The sequence below is a fragment of the Salvia hispanica genome, chromosome 3, assembly GCF_029641045.1.
Source record: "Salvia hispanica isolate PSC_SH4W2 chromosome 3, Shi_PSC_v1, whole genome shotgun sequence".
NCBI classification, from domain to species: domain Eukaryota; kingdom Viridiplantae; phylum Streptophyta; class Magnoliopsida; order Lamiales; family Lamiaceae; genus Salvia; species Salvia hispanica.
The window spans coordinates 59,695,115-59,714,066 of NC_142694.1; the positions used below are offsets into that span (position 1 = coordinate 59,695,115).

General features: G+C 34.4%; 2 protein-coding genes across 2 annotated transcripts; one reads left to right on the top strand and one right to left on the bottom strand.

Annotated features, from left to right (window-relative positions):
* The first annotated feature begins 375 nt into the window (after positions 1–375).
* Positions 376–870, top strand: LOC125215342 (protein SKIP34). Its single transcript, XM_048116729.2, has one exon. The coding sequence runs from the start codon at positions 450–452 to the stop codon at positions 756–758; it is 309 nt and encodes a 102-aa protein (XP_047972686.2). The 5' UTR covers positions 376–449; the 3' UTR covers positions 759–870.
* A 667-nt stretch (positions 871–1,537) lies between these two features.
* On the bottom strand, positions 1,538–4,884 carry LOC125215341 (U-box domain-containing protein kinase family protein). The gene is made up of 8 exons (XM_048116728.2): positions 4,651–4,884; positions 4,471–4,583; positions 4,270–4,400; positions 3,907–4,189; positions 3,432–3,572; positions 2,816–3,346; positions 2,042–2,728; positions 1,538–1,964 (listed from the first exon to the last, which is right to left on the bottom strand). Exons 1-8 carry the CDS (start codon positions 4,799–4,801, stop codon positions 1,782–1,784), a joined length of 2,220 nt encoding a protein of 739 aa, XP_047972685.2. The 5' UTR covers positions 4,802–4,884; the 3' UTR covers positions 1,538–1,781.
* Positions 4,885–18,952: the final 14,068 nt, after the last annotated feature.

Consider the following 18,952-nt stretch of genomic DNA (forward strand, 5'->3'; position numbering starts at 1 on the left):
TTTTTAACGAATAATAATCTTACACATCATTTGTAATGTGGACCTCATAATCTACTAACACTCATTCCACTACTTTTTTCTCATCTCTTTCTTACTTTTTTCTATCTCTCTCATACTTTATAAATTGCACACTGAAGCCCGTGTCATTTACAAGTTAGTCTATTTTTTTAGGACGGATAGAGTATTTTACCTAAAAAACAACTATTATTAATTCATGATAAAACAATTAAATTTGTTTAATTAGAAATAATATTTAATTTGGATTGGTAAAACGTTAATTAGTACTACTGCTCATTGATTGGATTTATTTAAGCAGAATATTCACGTCATATAAGGGCAATAATGTCAATTAGGTTTTGCTAATGATATAGATTATGTCGTGCCCTTGCAATTGAGGTACAACTCTCAGACGAAATCAAGGTACAACTCGACGAAGCTGCAATTGAACCATGTGCTACGGCAACGACCGGCCGCCGACGAGAGATGACCTCTTCGAGACGCCGCCGCCGCAGGAGAACGAAGACAGGGTGATGGCGGTGGAGAATCTGAGGGATCGGCTGGCGGAGACGGAAGCACGGCTGGAGCGAGCTAGGGCACGGGAAGCTGAGCTCAGCTGCTGCCTCGATGAGATGAGAAAGTTCGTCCGCGTTATGGAGATCCTCGAATCCTACCTCCGCCGCCAGTACGCCGAACAGCAAGATCGCCTCGCGCGCTTATACTCTTCTTCTTCTTCTTCGCTTTTGGTACCCTCAAAATAGCTGTTTTTTGCTTATTATTATGCAAAGAAATTAGGGATTATATAATAGTGGAACTAGTTTGGCTATGTATATTTTGGATATGGTGTTTAATGTGATGTGAATATCTGTTTCATTGATGGTGTTGATAAGCTTAGAAGATTGAAATTGGTGTGTTTACATTAGGGCATTCGTTGATTTGGGGATTTCATGTGGCTTTGACATAATCCTTGTTTCTTGGGTTTAATAGACCATTGTATTTGTTTCGTATTGCATTTGTGGAGAAAGAATCAAACTTGCTTGTTTACTCACAGAATTTGAAGTATGGATTAGTTTACTCTTTAAGAAGAAGCTCATTGTTAGTACATTTTTGTAGCCTCTTTGAGATTTCTCAGTGTTAGTATTAGCAGTTTATATTTTCCCAACTTCGTATATAGCTATACCGATTCTGCTGAGGCATCCTCTTATACGTGTGTGGTGGAAATGTTTCGAGCATTTGCGAAAGATATTTTGAGTAATTGAATTTGACTTGTCTGGACGAGATGTTGAAAATTGATGGTTTGGTGCATTGAATTGATGTTGTTATTCTGGAAACAATTATGAAAATATGTGTTTGGATACATTCTTGATGTGTGCTCTAATAATGCACACTGATCTCCTCTGATGATCCAGTGACATTCAACATTCAATCAAAGTGACAGCTTACACAAAAGTGGATTACTTCAAATTCTGTCCAAGTATTTGTGGTTCCTATTTAAAATTATAAGAGATCTAGCATCTAACTTCTACTATATAATTTCAAGTTATGAATGCTGTGCTTCAAATATAATGCTCGTTGTGGGATCCAGAAAAAAAAAAGTACTTTTATGCCTAACTCTGATTGTTCTTCTCTCCAGTTTGAGTGTTCCTTCATTGTTTGTCTAATATACAGGTAGGGGTTTCTTCCTAGCTCCCGTCACAGAATATATAATTTTCACTGAAAAAAAAAGAATGTAATGTGACAGTGGAGTGTTAACACCTTCAGTTCCTTGGCGATACGGATGCAGTCTATCTTTTTTTTCTGCAGTCCTCAATGAGAGACCGCAGAGTGTGATTTGGAACTAGGAGCTTGTGCTTCAGCCTTAAGTTAGTCATGGGTGATGTATCATGTCCTGTTTTCAGCCACTCCTCGATGGCTTCCAATTCGTAGGAAAAGCCATCTGCAGCAAGATGTGGATTCTGCATCACTTCCTGCAAATGAGAAGCAGTGAGAATAATGAAAGAGTATGGTTTCTTTCTAAGTGTCCGATCAGCTGATGGCATATTACCCGATAGATCGGACAAAAGAAAACTTCAGAGACATTGCACGAGTCCTCTGCTCCAGCAGCCTTTTCACTAGGCACAGATGACTCTCTGTTGCCGACTAGCTGGTCAGCTCTTCTCTTTACATCATTCATATCTGTTACCAACATTGCTGTGATGAATTCTTCAGCTATGTTCTTAGACAGACACCTACTTGCGATATTGGAAAGTTCAATAGCCAAATCCATCGGCCATTCTCCAGCCGTACCATCCAAATTTTCAATTGCTGCAGCAGGATCCCCTATTGCACTCCAGTAATTACCTGTCAGAAGTTGCAACACCAAATTCCCAAAAGCCCGGATGTCTAATGTGATATCAGGCTTGTCGTACGACCAAGGACACTTTAGGCCGTATATTTTTGCAACATCAAACCTATCTAGGAGAATCTTGGAGGGTTTCAAGTTACCATGGGCAATTGGATTAGGCTTGACCTTGTGAAGGAAACCTATAACTGAGCAGATTTCAGCTGCAATACGTACCCGAGCATGCCAGGCTAGAGGCTGGTGCTTTCGTTTCCAGCTTCTTCCAGTTGAAAACAATGCATCATGTAAGGTACCGTTGTGCATGTACTCATAAACGATACAGCTCCGCTGAGAGCAGAAGCCGATCATAGCTAGTATATTAGGGTGCTGTACTTGACTATGAAGTTTCACCTGCAATTCGAAGCTAATTGTTAGCATCATTTCCATGAAGTAATTTCTTTTATACAAGTTCTGCAACTATGCTTATTTATACATAACCTTGTTTGTGAAATCTTCCAGGGACTGCTCGTCTGCTGGATCATGCAATTTAATAGCGACCGCTAATTGATTGATTCGGCCCCTATACACATTCTTCCCACGATTCACCCTGAAACGCTCTGAGAAATCTTCAGTGGCAGCTATTATTTCTTCAGGAGAGAACTCTCTGAAACCGAATCCAGAGCCATTCGATCTTGATACTTTTGCTATTGCATCCTTTTCTATGCAGAACTCGATCCTGCGCTGTAAGACATTCTTCTGCTTTCTGAGCTCCTCGATTTCTGTCACCATTTCAGCTCTTGTTTTGACTGCCTTCTCTAGCTGAAGGTCAGCACCTGCTCTAGCAGATGATGACTGATGAAGCTTGAGGGAGAGTTCCTTCTGAAGCTCAACATTCGAGTCGAGCTTGCTTTTTTTCTCGTGCAGTTCGCACTCAAGTTCCAGTATTTCCTCCCTCGTGCTGTCGAGTGTTTTGTTAAGTTCAACCTTCTTTACGATTTCTGCTTGGATGCAGGTCTGAAGCTCCTCAGCCTGTGGAAAACATAGTAGTTTTTGTTCTGAATGATGGAGTGAGAACTATTTTTCTTGCAAGTACGATTCAGAAGCACAGTTTTACCCGTGCATTGCATATGATAGTCGCCCTTTTCGCCTTCTCGCGCCTCACTTTAGCAATATTTGCTATCTTCCTGTTCAGCTGGATTGTGCCTTGTGCATCCCGCATTGTGCGTTCGAGATGCTCGATTCTCGCTGCAGCACCCTACATAATTTTTAAATACTAGTATGATTTTTATAAATTTGATCATGTCAGATGATGTCAATGCTTTTAAATTTCGGAATTTTCTATATTGAACTACAAATAAAGTGGTAATGAACTCCGCGCTATTTTATAATCATGCGTTTGGCGTCTAACGTTTTTAAAATTAGTTTGATATATAATATAACCCTGATTAGACATACATCAAATAATGAGAAACCATAATTATGAATACCTAACCACAAACAAGAGTCAAAAAAGAAAAAGAAATTGAAGGCGAAATATGTGGAATTAAAGTCAAAAAGAGGAAAGATCTAAAATTATTACTCCTGCTTACCATATTTTGTGGTATGCTTATTTGTGTTAAACAACCTACATCCATCTCTCCTTCAACTTGATGCAGAGACAGCAATTCATCTGCATACTGCTCCATTTCATCCCTGCAGTTCTCCCACCGGGCCGGGGCAGACGTGTCTGTAAACATCCTCGTAACACCCTTGTCATCTTCCTCCTCGTCTCTCAAAACGACTCTCTGGCCTTGGCATATCACAAACACCTCGCACGATCTAGGCTTATTGCGAAGGACATAGAACGTCCCGCTTATCGCCCCCCTCGATTTCCTACATATCAGGCGACGCGCCACCTATAAACACTAACAAAAGAAGACGAAGAAGAGAGAGCGAGCAAGAGTGTGCGTTACGGTGATGAAGCCTTGATGTAGGCCAATGAGAGGACTAGTTTGGATATCCCGAGGCTTGAAATGGCTTCCACTATATGCTTGTGCAAAGGCTTCTCATCATGTATCTCTATTTTCATCACCTCTGCCTCAACCTACCACTTCAAATAATCACTACAACTCATACATATTTTTGTAAAACCAAAAAAAAAAAAAAATTTGAACCTTGCCGCAAAAGGCTATGTATTGAGCAAGGATTGCATCCGTCTTGGCTTCCTCGGTTTTGTCGAGAAGCTTCAACTTGTTCTCGCTGACTGAGGTGCTCCGCAGCTTCCCAACTGTGAACGGGAACGGTTATTAATTATGGTTAAGGAAGAGATGAAGAATGAGTAAAGTACATCATACATGGCGTGTAGACGTAGTGTTTGTAGGAGGCGTTTGGTGCATGAAGGATGAGTATTCGGATGCGATGATTGGCCCAACGGCGCAGGGCCCACTGCAGCGTCGAGAAGCCGTCCAACCCCTCCGTTCCAATCGCAACACACACTCTCTCCATCTCCGCCTCAATCTAACATTTGCCTAATAAAAATCATTTGTGTGTAAAAAGATAGGGAAAGGTGGACTTTTTTTATTAGGACTTGTTTGATTTTAACTTTTGTTAGTGTCGTAAGTTAACCAAATACGGCATCAATTCATGTTTAGAAATTGGAGATATGACTTGATCACGAGGATTTTCTTGGTATATTCTCTGACTTAGAAATATTATGACAAACCAAAATTATACATTTGCTCAAAGGAATTTACGAATTGTGGGACAAACTATAATTTGATTGCACTTCGTATTTCTACGAACAATTAACATTTTTAAATAGTATTTGGAAAAATAAGTCAAGGTAGTAGTTAGCTTTTTCTTGATGTCGCTTTCGCATGGGAATCAAAATATCAACACCTGTTGATTAAGATATGAATGTAAATTCTTTCTGATCGACTATTAACCTCACTTAATTCTTTTTAGAAATTAGTTATAGTTTTCAACACCTACTCTTAACATGCACGAGCATGAATAAATATGGAGTAATATGCAGGGGGGACGCAGAAATGAACAATATTAGTAAGGGCTATAGTTTTAAAAATATTGTTTTAGATAATTTATATGATTAATAAGAGCTTTAATATAATTATATGTATAAAATAGGAATAAATTATCAAAAATTATTAAAAATGTTAAAAAATGAATTCATTCAGGGCCGGAGCCCCACTCTCTCTCTCTCTCTCTCTCTCTCTCTCTCTCTCTCTCTCTCTCTCTCTCTCTCTCTCTCTCTCTCTCTCTCTCTCTCTCTCTCTCTCTCTCTCTCTCTCTCTCTCTCTCTCTCTCTCTCTCTATGTTATAATAAAAGATAAAAAAAAAAATTATTGACAAACATATTAAAAAAATAAAATAAAATATTGAAGAGAGTATAAACTTAAAGTTAATTCTTATAATCTTATACTCCCTCCATTCTCAAATACAAAGACTTTGAGGCTGACATAGATTTTAGTGAAAATTTAGTAAGTATGATAAAGAAAAAGAAAAGTAATTACAATAATATTATTTTATTAATAGTGTAACGTGTGATGAGAAAATTTTGCAAAATAGAAAGTAAATTAATTTTGTATGAAGGGCTAAGATTGTAAAAATTAATTTTGTTGCGAATATGTAAAAGCGCAGCCCATAATTTGATTAAGCCTCTAACTTGAATTCAGGTGGTACATAATGCAAGTCTCGGAGTTTAGCCCAATTCAAGGCCAGTGTTTTTAGTATTACTTTAATAAATGCTCTTTTCTTGAAATTATAAATTATGAAATAGTAAATAATAGAGGATGTCAATATTCTATATGGTTTTGTCATTTGTGCTTTATTTGTGTCAAAGAACAGATATATTCAATATATGCAATGCGCATAATATGAGATTTAATATGATACTACAATATAAAATAAAATCATGATTAAATAAATATTACTACGTTTTAATCAAATTTCATGCTTTGTTGGATGAGGGTGATAATTGACTAATTTTGATTAATACAAATAGAGAAGTATTGTTGAAAGATTGGATGAAAAAACAGAAGGATAACTTCCCAAATTTCGTTCCATTTAGCATGAAAAATGTTGGGCCAAATTTAAGTGTCTCTAAACATGCGGGTCCGGGTCAGCTTTTCTTTATAAAACAAATTACGTAGAAACAACTCCAAAACCTAAAATGTTTACAATAGTAGCTAAGTTAATCCTTTTATTTATGATAAAGAAAGAGAAAAATAATTAAAATAATATTATTTTATTAATAGTGTAATATGTGATGAGAAAACTTTGAAAAATAGAAAGTAAATTAATTTTGTAAGAATGCTAAGATTTGGACCATCAGATTTCAAGATTTGATGTTAATAGATGATAAATAACGTCAACACAACTTTAATCGGTTGACAATGTTGACGTTGTGTTAACATTTTCTGTTGACGCTATGTGTCATCTGTCGACATCAAATCCTGATATCCCACGGTCCAGGTCATTATTTGGAGAGATAAACTATAGAAATGTATCAAAGTACTTAATAATAGAGGTGGAGAAAATAATACTACCTCCGTCCTATATTAAGTGTCACATTTAGTGTGAGTACACATTTTAAGAAATGTAAATAAAAGTGGGTTGAATAAGTTAGTGAATTAGGAGTCTTACTTATATATATATTAGTTTTATAATAAAATGTGAGTAGAATTAGTTAGTGGAATATGAGGTCTACTTACCATTTATGGTAAAATTAAAATGTGACTTTTATTATGGGACAGACTGAAATGGCAAATTGTAACACTTATTATGGGACGGAGGTAGTATAAAATATTTAAATAAAATGAATGGTGAGTGAAGAGCTCTGGCATGGATGCTGACATGGCAGAGATATACTAGCAAGCATCAAAGAATACTTAATATGATGATAATTTAATCACATTATAAGCATATTAAAATTTAAAATAATCAATTAGTAGTAGTATTAATTATGCTAACAATAATTAATTCAAGAAGGAGACAGAAGTGCACGTGCGCTTCTCCGCAATCGTCGAGATATTAGAGTCAAAAGATGCCGCGCACGTGCCTCCAGTCAAAGGTCAAAAGCCAGTGATTGCATTGCACGAGCCTATTTTTCTTTTATTCTTTCCTTTTGTATTTAATATTCTATTATACTCCATTATTTAAGTATTCGTAAATTTTAAATGTGTATAAATTATTTCTATAAAGGGGAAAATATTAGACTCCTAAGTCTAGGATAAGAACGATGAGCAGGATCCGTCTTTGATTAAAAATACGCCCATGCATTCACATTTATTTATTTAATTTTAATTTGTAAGTTGAAAATATTGACTATTGTAAATCGTGCTTTGCATGCTCCCTTTTGAATATACACCATAACATACTACTACAAACTATCTGAATGATATTAAAATTAATTAAAGGTTCTGCAAAATTTGAACTTTTTTTATTTTTTACAATATAATTATTATTTTATTTCAGTAATATATAAAACCACGAATTGTTTTATTAATTCGTTGCGATTCTGTACACAATATAGTAAATCTTCAGTGCGGAGGAAAGAGATAGGAGGAATATTGTCAAAATTACTCCACTACTGTTTTAAAATGGAGTGTAATTAAATAACACTTACAAAAAATGTCGTATTATTAGAAGTATAATTATTTGTTTTTTGATAAAGAATTAATTAAGCCATAACAGCCAGAATAACTTTTATTGTTGAGCTATATATTCTTGTACTGAGTATAAGATATAGTAATTGGTTTATTTGGATTATTTAGTTGTTATGTTTGGCATGATTGATTATAAACTGTGTAGATAAACTGAAGCATTATGAAAAACAAAATCCGGTAATTAATACTTTTACAAGGATAATTTATAATAGATGATGATTTTTGAGTGGTATAATAATTATTCAAATTAGTAAAGTTAGAATTGAGTCAAGCTATATATAATAGATCTATAATGCAAATTAAATAGTCATCCCTAGTCCCTCCATCTCAAATCCCTTCTTTGGGCGACCCGCACAATTTTATTTTGTGTTTTAGTTGGAACGAATAAAGTAAGGGAGATGGAATAGAGTAGCGATATATGAATTCTATTTTTAGTAATAGCTTCTTAGGTCGGACAAATTAAAAAGAAAAGTTAATCATTTGAGTGGGATAAAAAAAGTACTTGATTAATTATTTATTTATAAGTAGGAGTACTATGTTTTAGCACTAACACTCCCTATGTGTATATACATACTAGTCAAATACTAGTCAATAGTTAGATTATTTAGTAACAAATTTATTTCTATCAAAGTTGAGCTCCATTTCCATTCAGTGTACCACAATTTGAGTGGCGTCGGTGGCCATGACTAATTATTATGAGACTATCCATCTAGGATTAAGTTGTGAGATGATTTTAGTTGGAGGAAGGAGGCTATGACTAATTATCATGAGACTATCCATCTATAATTAAGTTGTGGGGATCAATCTTATAAACCAAACATGATACATATTTAATTATGAGATTTAGTATTGTCAAACCAAACACCCCTTGTAATACTTATTAAATAAATGGGCCAAGCCAATTTGATCTGATCAGTTCCATAGATATTCGTCTGTGCTCCTGAATCTAGTGAGGTTTGGTGGGTAATTAAGCTTGAGCTTAACTATGCTCTGAGTCGTCAGCTCATTAAACTATTCTTACTCAGAATATGTAATTATGAACCAGATACAATCACCATTTCTATATAATAAAATTTAATTGTTCTAACATCTTTATCTGATACAAAAGTTATTACCGAGATAAGTGAAACACTTCTTTTGGGCACAACATTTAAGGAATTACTCCCTCCGTTCGCCATTAGGAGTCTCATTCCTTGGTGGCACGAATTTTAAGAAATGTTAAGAAAAGTGGGTGGAAAAAAGTTAGTGGAATAGGGGTCCCACTTGTAAATATAGTTTTAAATGAAATGTGAGTAGAATGAGTTAGGTGAAGGTGGGACCCGATTACCATTTATGGTAAAAATGAACTGGGACTCCTATTTGCGGACGGACTAAAATGGAAAAACGGGACTCTTATTCGCGGACGGGGGGAGTAATATTTAAATAGTTAAAATGGAGAGAGTAAAGTATGAGAGAGAAAAGTAAGAGAGTGAAGAGAGAATAAAGTAACATAGATGATTTTTGCTAAAAAGAGAAATATCTCATTTATGGTGGGACATCCCAAAAAGGAATGTGACTCACTTATCTTGAGACGGAGGGAGGGAGTATTATTATCCAAGATAATAGATTATACTCCCTCCGTTTCTTCATAATTGAGTCATTTCCATATATGGTAACTTTTTTCTCTTTCTTACTTTACTCTCTCTTACTTTATTCACTTTATACTTTATTCTTTCTACCTTTTCCTTTCTCTTACTTTTTTATCTATTTATTTAACACACTTAACATTCATTTCTAAAACTCCGTGCCGAAAAGTTTTGCCTCAACTATGAAGAAATAAAGGGAGTAGTACTTATAAACCCATCGTATAATATTTTGAATATGAATCTAATTCTATAGTTGCATTATGTTATAAGTATAAACTTCAAAATATTTGGTATACAATGCTTGAGACTGAGTCCTGCTCATGCTTAAACTTTTAGGAGGGTAAGAGCATTCGCAGCACATAGGTTCCGTCCTGATCCCACGGGACAAGATGGCAGGGGCCGCGTTGCAAGCACCCTGTCTCGCCGAGCTTCACACGAAACAATGAGGAGGCGAGGATTCCCCCCCCACCCCCCACCCCCACGTGGCTCTTTGTGGTTCGTGAAGCCCACTACCTCCCCTGCGAGTGTTGTGAGTGGACTTCTTTTATCCTATTTGAAAATTATAAATATTTATAAATAAATAGTCCATTTGTCCTAGTTAAGATAACTCATTTTTTTCGCACTTATTTTGAAAAAATGACAATAAGTAGTTAAAGTGGATATAAGTTAAAATAGGAGAGAGAATAATGTAAAAGGGACTCTCCTCTATATTATTCTCTCTTTTACTTTACTTTCTCTCCACTTTAACTATTTAAAAGTATCATTTTCCTAAAACACGTGAAAAAAAGAAAGGGATCATCTTAACTGGAACGAAGGGAGTATTTAATTATAATAATTGATTTTATATAAAATATTATAAATTCAAAATCTAATTCCATATTATTACTATTTTTTTTTATTTTTACAATTTTTTTTCATTTTATTGCATTCGTTTTTCCTTTTGTGGGCTTTTCTTTTTCTAATAGCATGCTTATAATTTGTTACTATTATATAGATTTAATTTGAATAATGTTCATGTTTTTTATTTAATGTGAATTTAATTTGAATATTAATCTAAAATTTTAATTAATAGTATTTTGTATGTGAATATTTTATTTAAAATTAATCTCATAATTTAATCAAATTGAAAAAATAATATACTTTGATTTTATATATATTAATAAAAAAAAATATAAAGTAATGAGATCCAAGAATAGTTAAAGAAGGGACGGTGAATTGTGGGGTCTATTTCTTGAGTGAGAGATGCAATAAAAAGTTGTGCGGGCCCAAGAATAGTGTAGGAAATAGTAGTCCCTCCGTCCCTGAAAATTTATCATTTACTTTTATTTTCGTTCGTCCCTAAAAATTGTAACCTTTCACTTTTATCATTTTTGGTAATAGACATCACATTCGACTAATTCATTTTCACTCACATTTTATTATGAAACTATAAAAGTAGGACCCGCATGTCACTTACTTTTTCAACCCTTTTTCTATGCATTTCTTAAAACTCGTACATGGTCAAATAGTGACAAATTACTTTTGTTTTTTATAAACAGAAATTTTTGAAATGGCACGAGTTTGATGGAATAATTAATAAAGTGAAAAAGAAATAGAAAAAAAAGTATCTTTGAAGTAGGAGTATTGTTAATGGATACTGAGTCTTTTATATAAAAAATTTATTTCTAATAGATAAATTAAAATAGAAATAATTTCTATTTTTAAAGGATAAAATTTTTTGGATGATCTATCAAACTAACTAATCAACTTAAAGCATCCGCAATGGTCGGCTAGCGACCGGCTAGCCGATCGGCTAGCCGAACCATTGCAATCGGCCAGAGCGAAATCGGCTAGCGCTTCGGCGTGGGCTGGCCGATCGCTCGTCGCTGGCCGAAGCGCTGACCGATCGGCCAGCGATCGGCCAGCGCCGATTTTTTATTTATTTATTTATTTATTTTTAAAAAAAACCTATATAAACGCAATTTTCGTTTCATTTTCATTTGCACCACTTGTTTTAACGAGTTTCCTCTCTCTCTAACTTTCTGTACAAGAGCATCATCGAGCGATGAGTAACGCGGGTGGTAGCGGTGGTGGTAGTGGTGGTAGTGGTGGGGATCCTGAGGAGTACGAACGGAGGATGAACGAGGCTATGGATGCCTACATGAACCGCGGGATGGAGCGGTACATGCGTATGGTGGAACAGCAGGCGATAACTCGCCCTCCACGAGTTGTCCACCACCGAGCAGTGATTGATCGGGATCACGTAGCTGCACATCAGCGGCTGTACGACGACTACTTTTCAGAGAACCCGCGGTTTCCCGCCAACATGTTCTGGCGGCGTTTTAGAATGCGCAGGGAGTTGTTTATGCGCATCGTTGGCGCATTAGAGCGTCGATATCTGTGTTTCCGCTTCAGGCACGATGCGGCTGGCAGACCCGGCCACACCCCTATTCAAAAGTGCACGGCGGCAATCAGGCAGTTGGCCTACGGAGGCGCGGCAGACATGTGGGATGAGTACCTCCACATCGGGGAGTCGTCAGCCCTGAGATGTCTGAAGGATTTCTGTGGGGGCGTGATCAGCATTTTCGGTGAGCAGTATCTTCGAAGCCCTACTCCCGAAGATTGTCAGAATTTGATGCAGATGCACGGGGAGAAGCATGGGTTCCCCGGGATGTTAGGCAGCATAGATTGTATGCATTGGAAGTGGAAGAACTGTCCGACTGCCTGGAAGGGGGCCTACACGACCGGCTACAAGTCAAAGAACCCCACGATAATCCTCGAGGCCGTAGCTGATTACCGGCTGTGGATCTGGCATGCGTATTTTGGGGTAGTCGGGTCGAACAACGACCTCAACGTCCTGAACTCGTCTCCCCTCTTCAACGAGAAGTGTCAGGGCGTCGGCTCAGCCGTCTCATTTGTGGCCAACGGCAACCGGCATGATATGGGCTACTACTTGGCGGATGGGATATACCCTCGGTGGCCGGTCTTTGTGAAGACGATCCGACAAACAAGTGATGAAAAGAAGGCCTACTTTGCGCAACGACAGGAGTCGGCGCGCAAGGACGTGGAGCGCGCATTTGGTGTGCTCCAGTCTCGATGGGCGGCAATTAAGGGTCCAACGCGTTTGTGGGATGTCGGATGCGTTTCCCAGATAATGTACGCCTGCATTATCCTTCACAACATGATCGTCGAAGACGAAGGCGTACAACTGACTAGTTGGGTCAGTGACGATGAAGCCGGTCCAAGCCACGGAACGGCCACCCCTAGTGTACGACGTGGGGTACCTCTCGATGAAGCCGGCCGCCTTCAGGAATTTGCCAACATGCGCCAAGTGGATGCTCATATTCAACTCCAAAAGGATATAATTGAAGAGTTGTGGGCATGGAGGATTGCACGGCGATAGTTTTTTTTCTTTATTATGCATGTAATTTTTTTTTATCTATGTAACTTTTTTAAATGCAATTAATGAATTTTCCCGTATATGTGTCGTAAATTTAATTCCGTATTTTAATCGTAATTTTAATTCCGTAAATGTAGTATATTTTGAATTATTTTTATTGCGGCTGGCCTATGGCTGACCTAAATCTGATGTGGCAGGTGGTTTTTTTAGTGTTGCTGACGTGGCAGGGGAGAGAATGGTTGGCCTATGGCTGGCCTAAGCACCATTGCGGATGCTCTTATGGACTGAAAATTTTAGATGATCTATCAAACTAACTAATCAACCTATATACGACTGTTTAAACCTATATATATAATCGTGTTATCCGTAAAATCGAAATAAAACTTCTTACTATGTGACTGTATTATCCTTAAACCTCTCTGCAGATTCCTTAATCCATTTATATACAGATCTTTTCAATTTACTTAGTGCGTGTTATGGTCTATAGCAACAGTTTGTTTAGAAATATTTTATAAACTTTAGTTAAATTTTGATATTTTTTGTAAAATTTTAAATTATTCTTAAAATTTAGATTTACATTTTGTTTGTTATTTATCATTAATCATCATAGCTAATTAATTTACGTGCAATTTTTTTTAGCTTACTTGACACTATACTAAATCAACGTAGTTTTTTATGTGATTTTTTATCCTATTTGCCACAATCTTAAAAAGTAATCTAAAATATCATAAATGTTTTATAGTTGCCTAACTAGAACAAGTTTAGCCTAAGATATCATATTTGAATTGAATTGTGAAATAGCAAACAAAATAAAAAATTAGTAATATTTTAAATAAATTTTAAAATTCAAGAAAAATACCAAAATTTGACTGAAATTTACTCCCTCAATCCCATATAAGTCTCACTTTGATCAGGCATGTGTTTTAAGAAATGTAGTGAAAAGTGAATTGAAAAAGTTAGTGGAATGTTGCCTAATTTTATATATTAGTTTTATAATAAAATATGAATATGAATGAGTTAGTGGAATATGAGGTCCACTATCAAAAATAATAAAAAGTGAAATGAGATAAATTATGTTGGACCGACCGAAATGGAAAAATGAGACAGATTATCAAGGACATAGAGAGTATAATTTTAAGAGCATCCCCATCTGTGCTCATTGGCAAAAGCACGGATGTGGGCCCGGGCCCACTTTTATTCATTTTTTATTCCCTTCTCTTAGGCAAGAGCACAACACCCACATCCATGCTCTTCCGCAAGGACAAGCTCAAGGGTCCCACCATTTTACTATTCAATTTAAATAAAAACATTTTCACAATATTAAAATGCATTAAAAATACCCGGAATACCATTACAAATTACAAAAAAAAATTAAAAATTACATAATTCAAATCCTAAAAATTAAAAATTACATTAATTAAAATCCTAAAAAAATTTTAAAAATAAAAAAAAAATAAAAAAAAAACGGTAATAAACGGCTCTATTTTTTCAGAATCCAAAAATAATTTTTTTAAATTTTTGGTATTATTTTTAATTTTTTTTTTTTAAAAAAAGGAAAATCCAACTGCTAAGCCGTTGACTAATCGCGTGCCGCCACGTCAGCCTACTCAGCGGTACGGACGTACTCTTATTATCGAACAGCGTCGTGCCGTCGGCACGGACGGACAGCGCATGTCGCGTCGTCGGCACGGACGACATCCGTCCGTAAGGACACCGCTGCTAATGCTCTAAAGTTCAATGTTCCTCTTTTTTTGTTTAGAATTTATTACTCGATTAATTACTACTCTACTTTAGACGATGCAACGTATCACGGTACGTGTTAACATGGTGATTATTTTGGGATTTCGTAACACGTGCTCAACTCATAGATACACTTCATTTGGTTCATTTGGTAGTACTATAATTTTTTATGAGCAGTGTAACGAGTACAAATGTATAACTCCAAACCTGCAATTGCAACGTTTTATTGTAATGTTAAAATACTTTTTTTTTCAACATAATATTCCTAATATAACTGTTCAAATATAGTCTTTGAAAAAGTCGATCATATACTCATTTTAGAGCCCCCCCTCCCCTGATCAAAACACAAAAAAGTCCAAGAAATAAAAAAGAGAAATATAGAAAATATCGTAATTTCACTATAGTAGCTTAAATAAAAGAAAGTTCATTTCATTCACCCACAACATATAATGACATAATGTGTATCCATTTTTTAAAAATAAAATGCTTCACTAGTTTAACACTCTTTATTCTTTGGACATTTAATGCCATTTTCCCCGCGTAATTCATAATTAATGTTTAAGAAAATTCATCAACATATTGATTTGTTTTGTCCTTTAATGAAAGAATATTCCATTCTAATTAAATAGTGTATATTATACAGTAAATTCTTATTTTAGGGATCAATAAATAAATTATTTCTATAGAAATAACTAAAGGTGCTATGCACTTAAAAGGCGCAAGTTAGTCCGGATAGGTCGGCATTGGTGCCAAAGCCGAGGACTCTCCAACTGCATTGGATTCTCTTTTACACATTTTTACTTTTCGTAGAGATAAATTTCATTTAAATAACTGCTACTATGGTCAATAGTTTAAAATTAATTGTGTACGACTCATTTGACGTGGAACTATAAAATTAATGCTTCATCACATCTACAAGCAACTTGTTTTTCTTAATTTTTCTATTTATAACTTACTACCGATTTGCTATGTTATTTAGGAGTACTATATACTTTTTTATTTCATGACGGTGTAGTTTTGGATTGGTGTCTATGTGCATCATGAGTACAAAATTTAACTAAATTTTGAAAAGAATAATTAATTTTTAAAAATTAATTTAATATCACTTTATAATATGAAATATAATGAATATAGTAAGTATATAATAAGAGTTTGTATAACCAAAAAAAATGAATAAATAAATTTTTAAAATAAGTACACATAAATTAATTATAACATGATTTAATATCTACTATAAAGAAAACAATTACACTTTTAAGATGTTTTTTTAGTATAGTATTAAAAAGATCTAACATCAAACTCAAATCGAGTAAAAAAAACATAATACGGTAACAGTAAAACAACCCTCCTTTTGTTACATAGTACTAGTAGAATTATTTTTCCATTTCGAACATTTCATAGTAATAGAGTTATTTCTTTTCTTTAGTAAAAGTTAACTCCTTTTCTCACTCTAATTTTCCTCTCTTTCTTACTTTATTACTCTTTCCGTCCCAGATAATTGGGACAATTTGACCGGGCACGGATTTTAAGAAATGTAATGGAAAGTGAGTTGAAAAAGTTGGTGGGATATAGATCCTACTTTTAAAGTATTAGTTTTATAATAAAATGTGAGTAGGAATGAGTTAGTGGAATGTGAGGTCTACTACCAAAAATGGTAAAAGTGAAATGGGTCTAATTATTTGGGACGGCCGAAATGGAATACTGGGTCAAATTATCTGGGACAGAGGGAGTATCTTTTTAGTTAATACATTACACACATTTTACTTAATTTCCGTACCTGAAAGAAATGCCTCTATCATTACAGAATGGAGGGAGAATCATAAGTTTTGGAAGAAAATATACACAGTAAATTAATATCAGTAATGTTAGAGTAGTGCAAAGTGCAAGTGTGACTGAATTTATTTGTAAATCAACTTGATATTCCGGTGTTCATATATAATTCAATCATAGAAAAAAAACAAAGACTAAGACTAAGACGCATGGCTAGAGGCCTCAAGTAATAATATATTCTTTACGTCCTTGAAAAATAGACAAAGTGATAGATGACCCGAGTTTTAATATGTTATTGGTAAAATAAAAGAGAGATGTAAAAAAGTAAGAGAGAGAGAGGGAGAGGAAAAATGTAGTAGAAAACTTTACATATTAGTGTGTGTAATTGGTTAAAAACTTTACATATTTAAACTTTGTCTAATTTAGGAAGACGGCAAAGATGGTTAAATTAGTCTATTTTTCGAGGATGAATGTAGGGGTGAGTGAGTATTCGGGTTTCGGTTCGGTTTTTTGCCCAAATCGAACCAAAACCGAAAAACCAAACTTAGTTCAAAATCCAAACCGAACCGAACTTAAAAAACAAACAAAACTGAATAAACCGAACTTATATGAAAAAACCAAAAAACCGAAAAACTGAAAAAATATATATATATATATATATATTAATTAATATATATTTTATTTTATATAATAGAATATATATCTATAAAATATAAAATTAATAGAATATATATAATACATATTATATAGAATATATTAAAAAATATATATGTAGGAGTGTGATCAAATACTATCTAAGTTACAGTAATAACTAATAACTAATATCAATTTTGTATGTTAAAAATATTAACACAAAGACATAAATTTACATGTTGTATTGATATAATTATGTCTTTGTGTAGATAATTTTAATACACAAAATTGAAAGTTATTAGTTATTACTGTAAATTAGTTAGCACATAATATTATATTTAAAATATAATTTGGTATTTTGGTTTTTCGATTTTTTTTGCCGCCCGAACCGAACCGAAAAATCTAAATTTTTGTATTTTCGAACCGACCCGAATTTCAAAATTTCGGTTTGGTTTGGTTCGGTTCGGATATTCGTTTTTCGATTTTTTGCTCACCCCTAGATGGACGTAGTATTTCTTTTTACCAAATAATGGAAATTTACAAACCATATAGTCGACGGACCTTTTTTTAATTCACTCCTTACAAAATTAGTAAATTTTATCATAATTATATCAAAATATTTTAAAAACTTCTCGATAGTGAACGTGAATATCACAACCAACATTTGGATCCCCAATAGTCACATTTCAGTTGACGACTTTTTCATTGCTTATAATTTGAAACCGGAATCTAAGACGCATGGCGCCAAATGCATTTTCAATATTGGGAGAATTAAGAGTGCATTTTCGATATCGACAAATACACAATGCAAATTATACTTAAATTTATTTGTTACAATTAACTAGCTATTATCTAATACACATCAATTTAATATACGTAAAAAAAAATTATTAATTTCATCAGAATATTAGTATATTTTAAAATTTGGAAATTATTTTATAGACATCGATAGTAATACGTAGAATAAAAAAAAATATTATCAATATCATTACGAATATGAGTAAAGAAACTCATACTATTAAATACTACTCCCTCCGTCCGCCGTTAGGAGTTCTATTTGAGTTTGGCATGAATTTTAAAAAATACGAAGGAAAGTAGGTAGAAAAAGATAGTGGAATTTGAGACCCATTTTTGTATATTAATTTTATAATAAAATGTAAGTGAAGTGTGAGGTCTACCTACTATTTATAGTAAAGTGAATTGTGACTCCTAACGACAGATGGACTAAAATGATAAACCGAGACTCCTAATAACGGATGAAGGAAGTACAATATATGAATACATGATCATAAAGGTTTAAAACTTATTTGAGTTGGCAACTTCTCTACTTTTACAGTTTTACTATTGGATTATGGTGAAAATAATTTTATCTTTTCATTTTTTATCAATAGTAATGTTTCCCTCCAAAATGACATTTTTGTAAATAGTCCGAAAACTCTCCTTTCATATTCGTGTAGAAGTATAGATTACAAATAATGTTGCAGATCGCAAGGCCTAATTATTTTACCCTAAAACAAATACACATGTCAATTGAATGTAAATTATATTATTGCATTTGCTTCCGCAACTCGTGGATTGTCCTGAATAGCCCGCTAAATTTAAAGAACAAGTGTTGAAAATTCTAGCCAGATAAAATTACAATCCGATTAATTCGCACTCGATTAGCCCACAACTAAATAGGCACTCGATTAGCCCACAACCTAAATATATACATTGATTATACATGGAGTCATATGTAAGTAGTAGTGAAATACTCCATCCGTTCTATAGTAATAGAGTCATTTTGTCATTTTGGTACGTTCCATAATAATAGAGTCATTTCCCT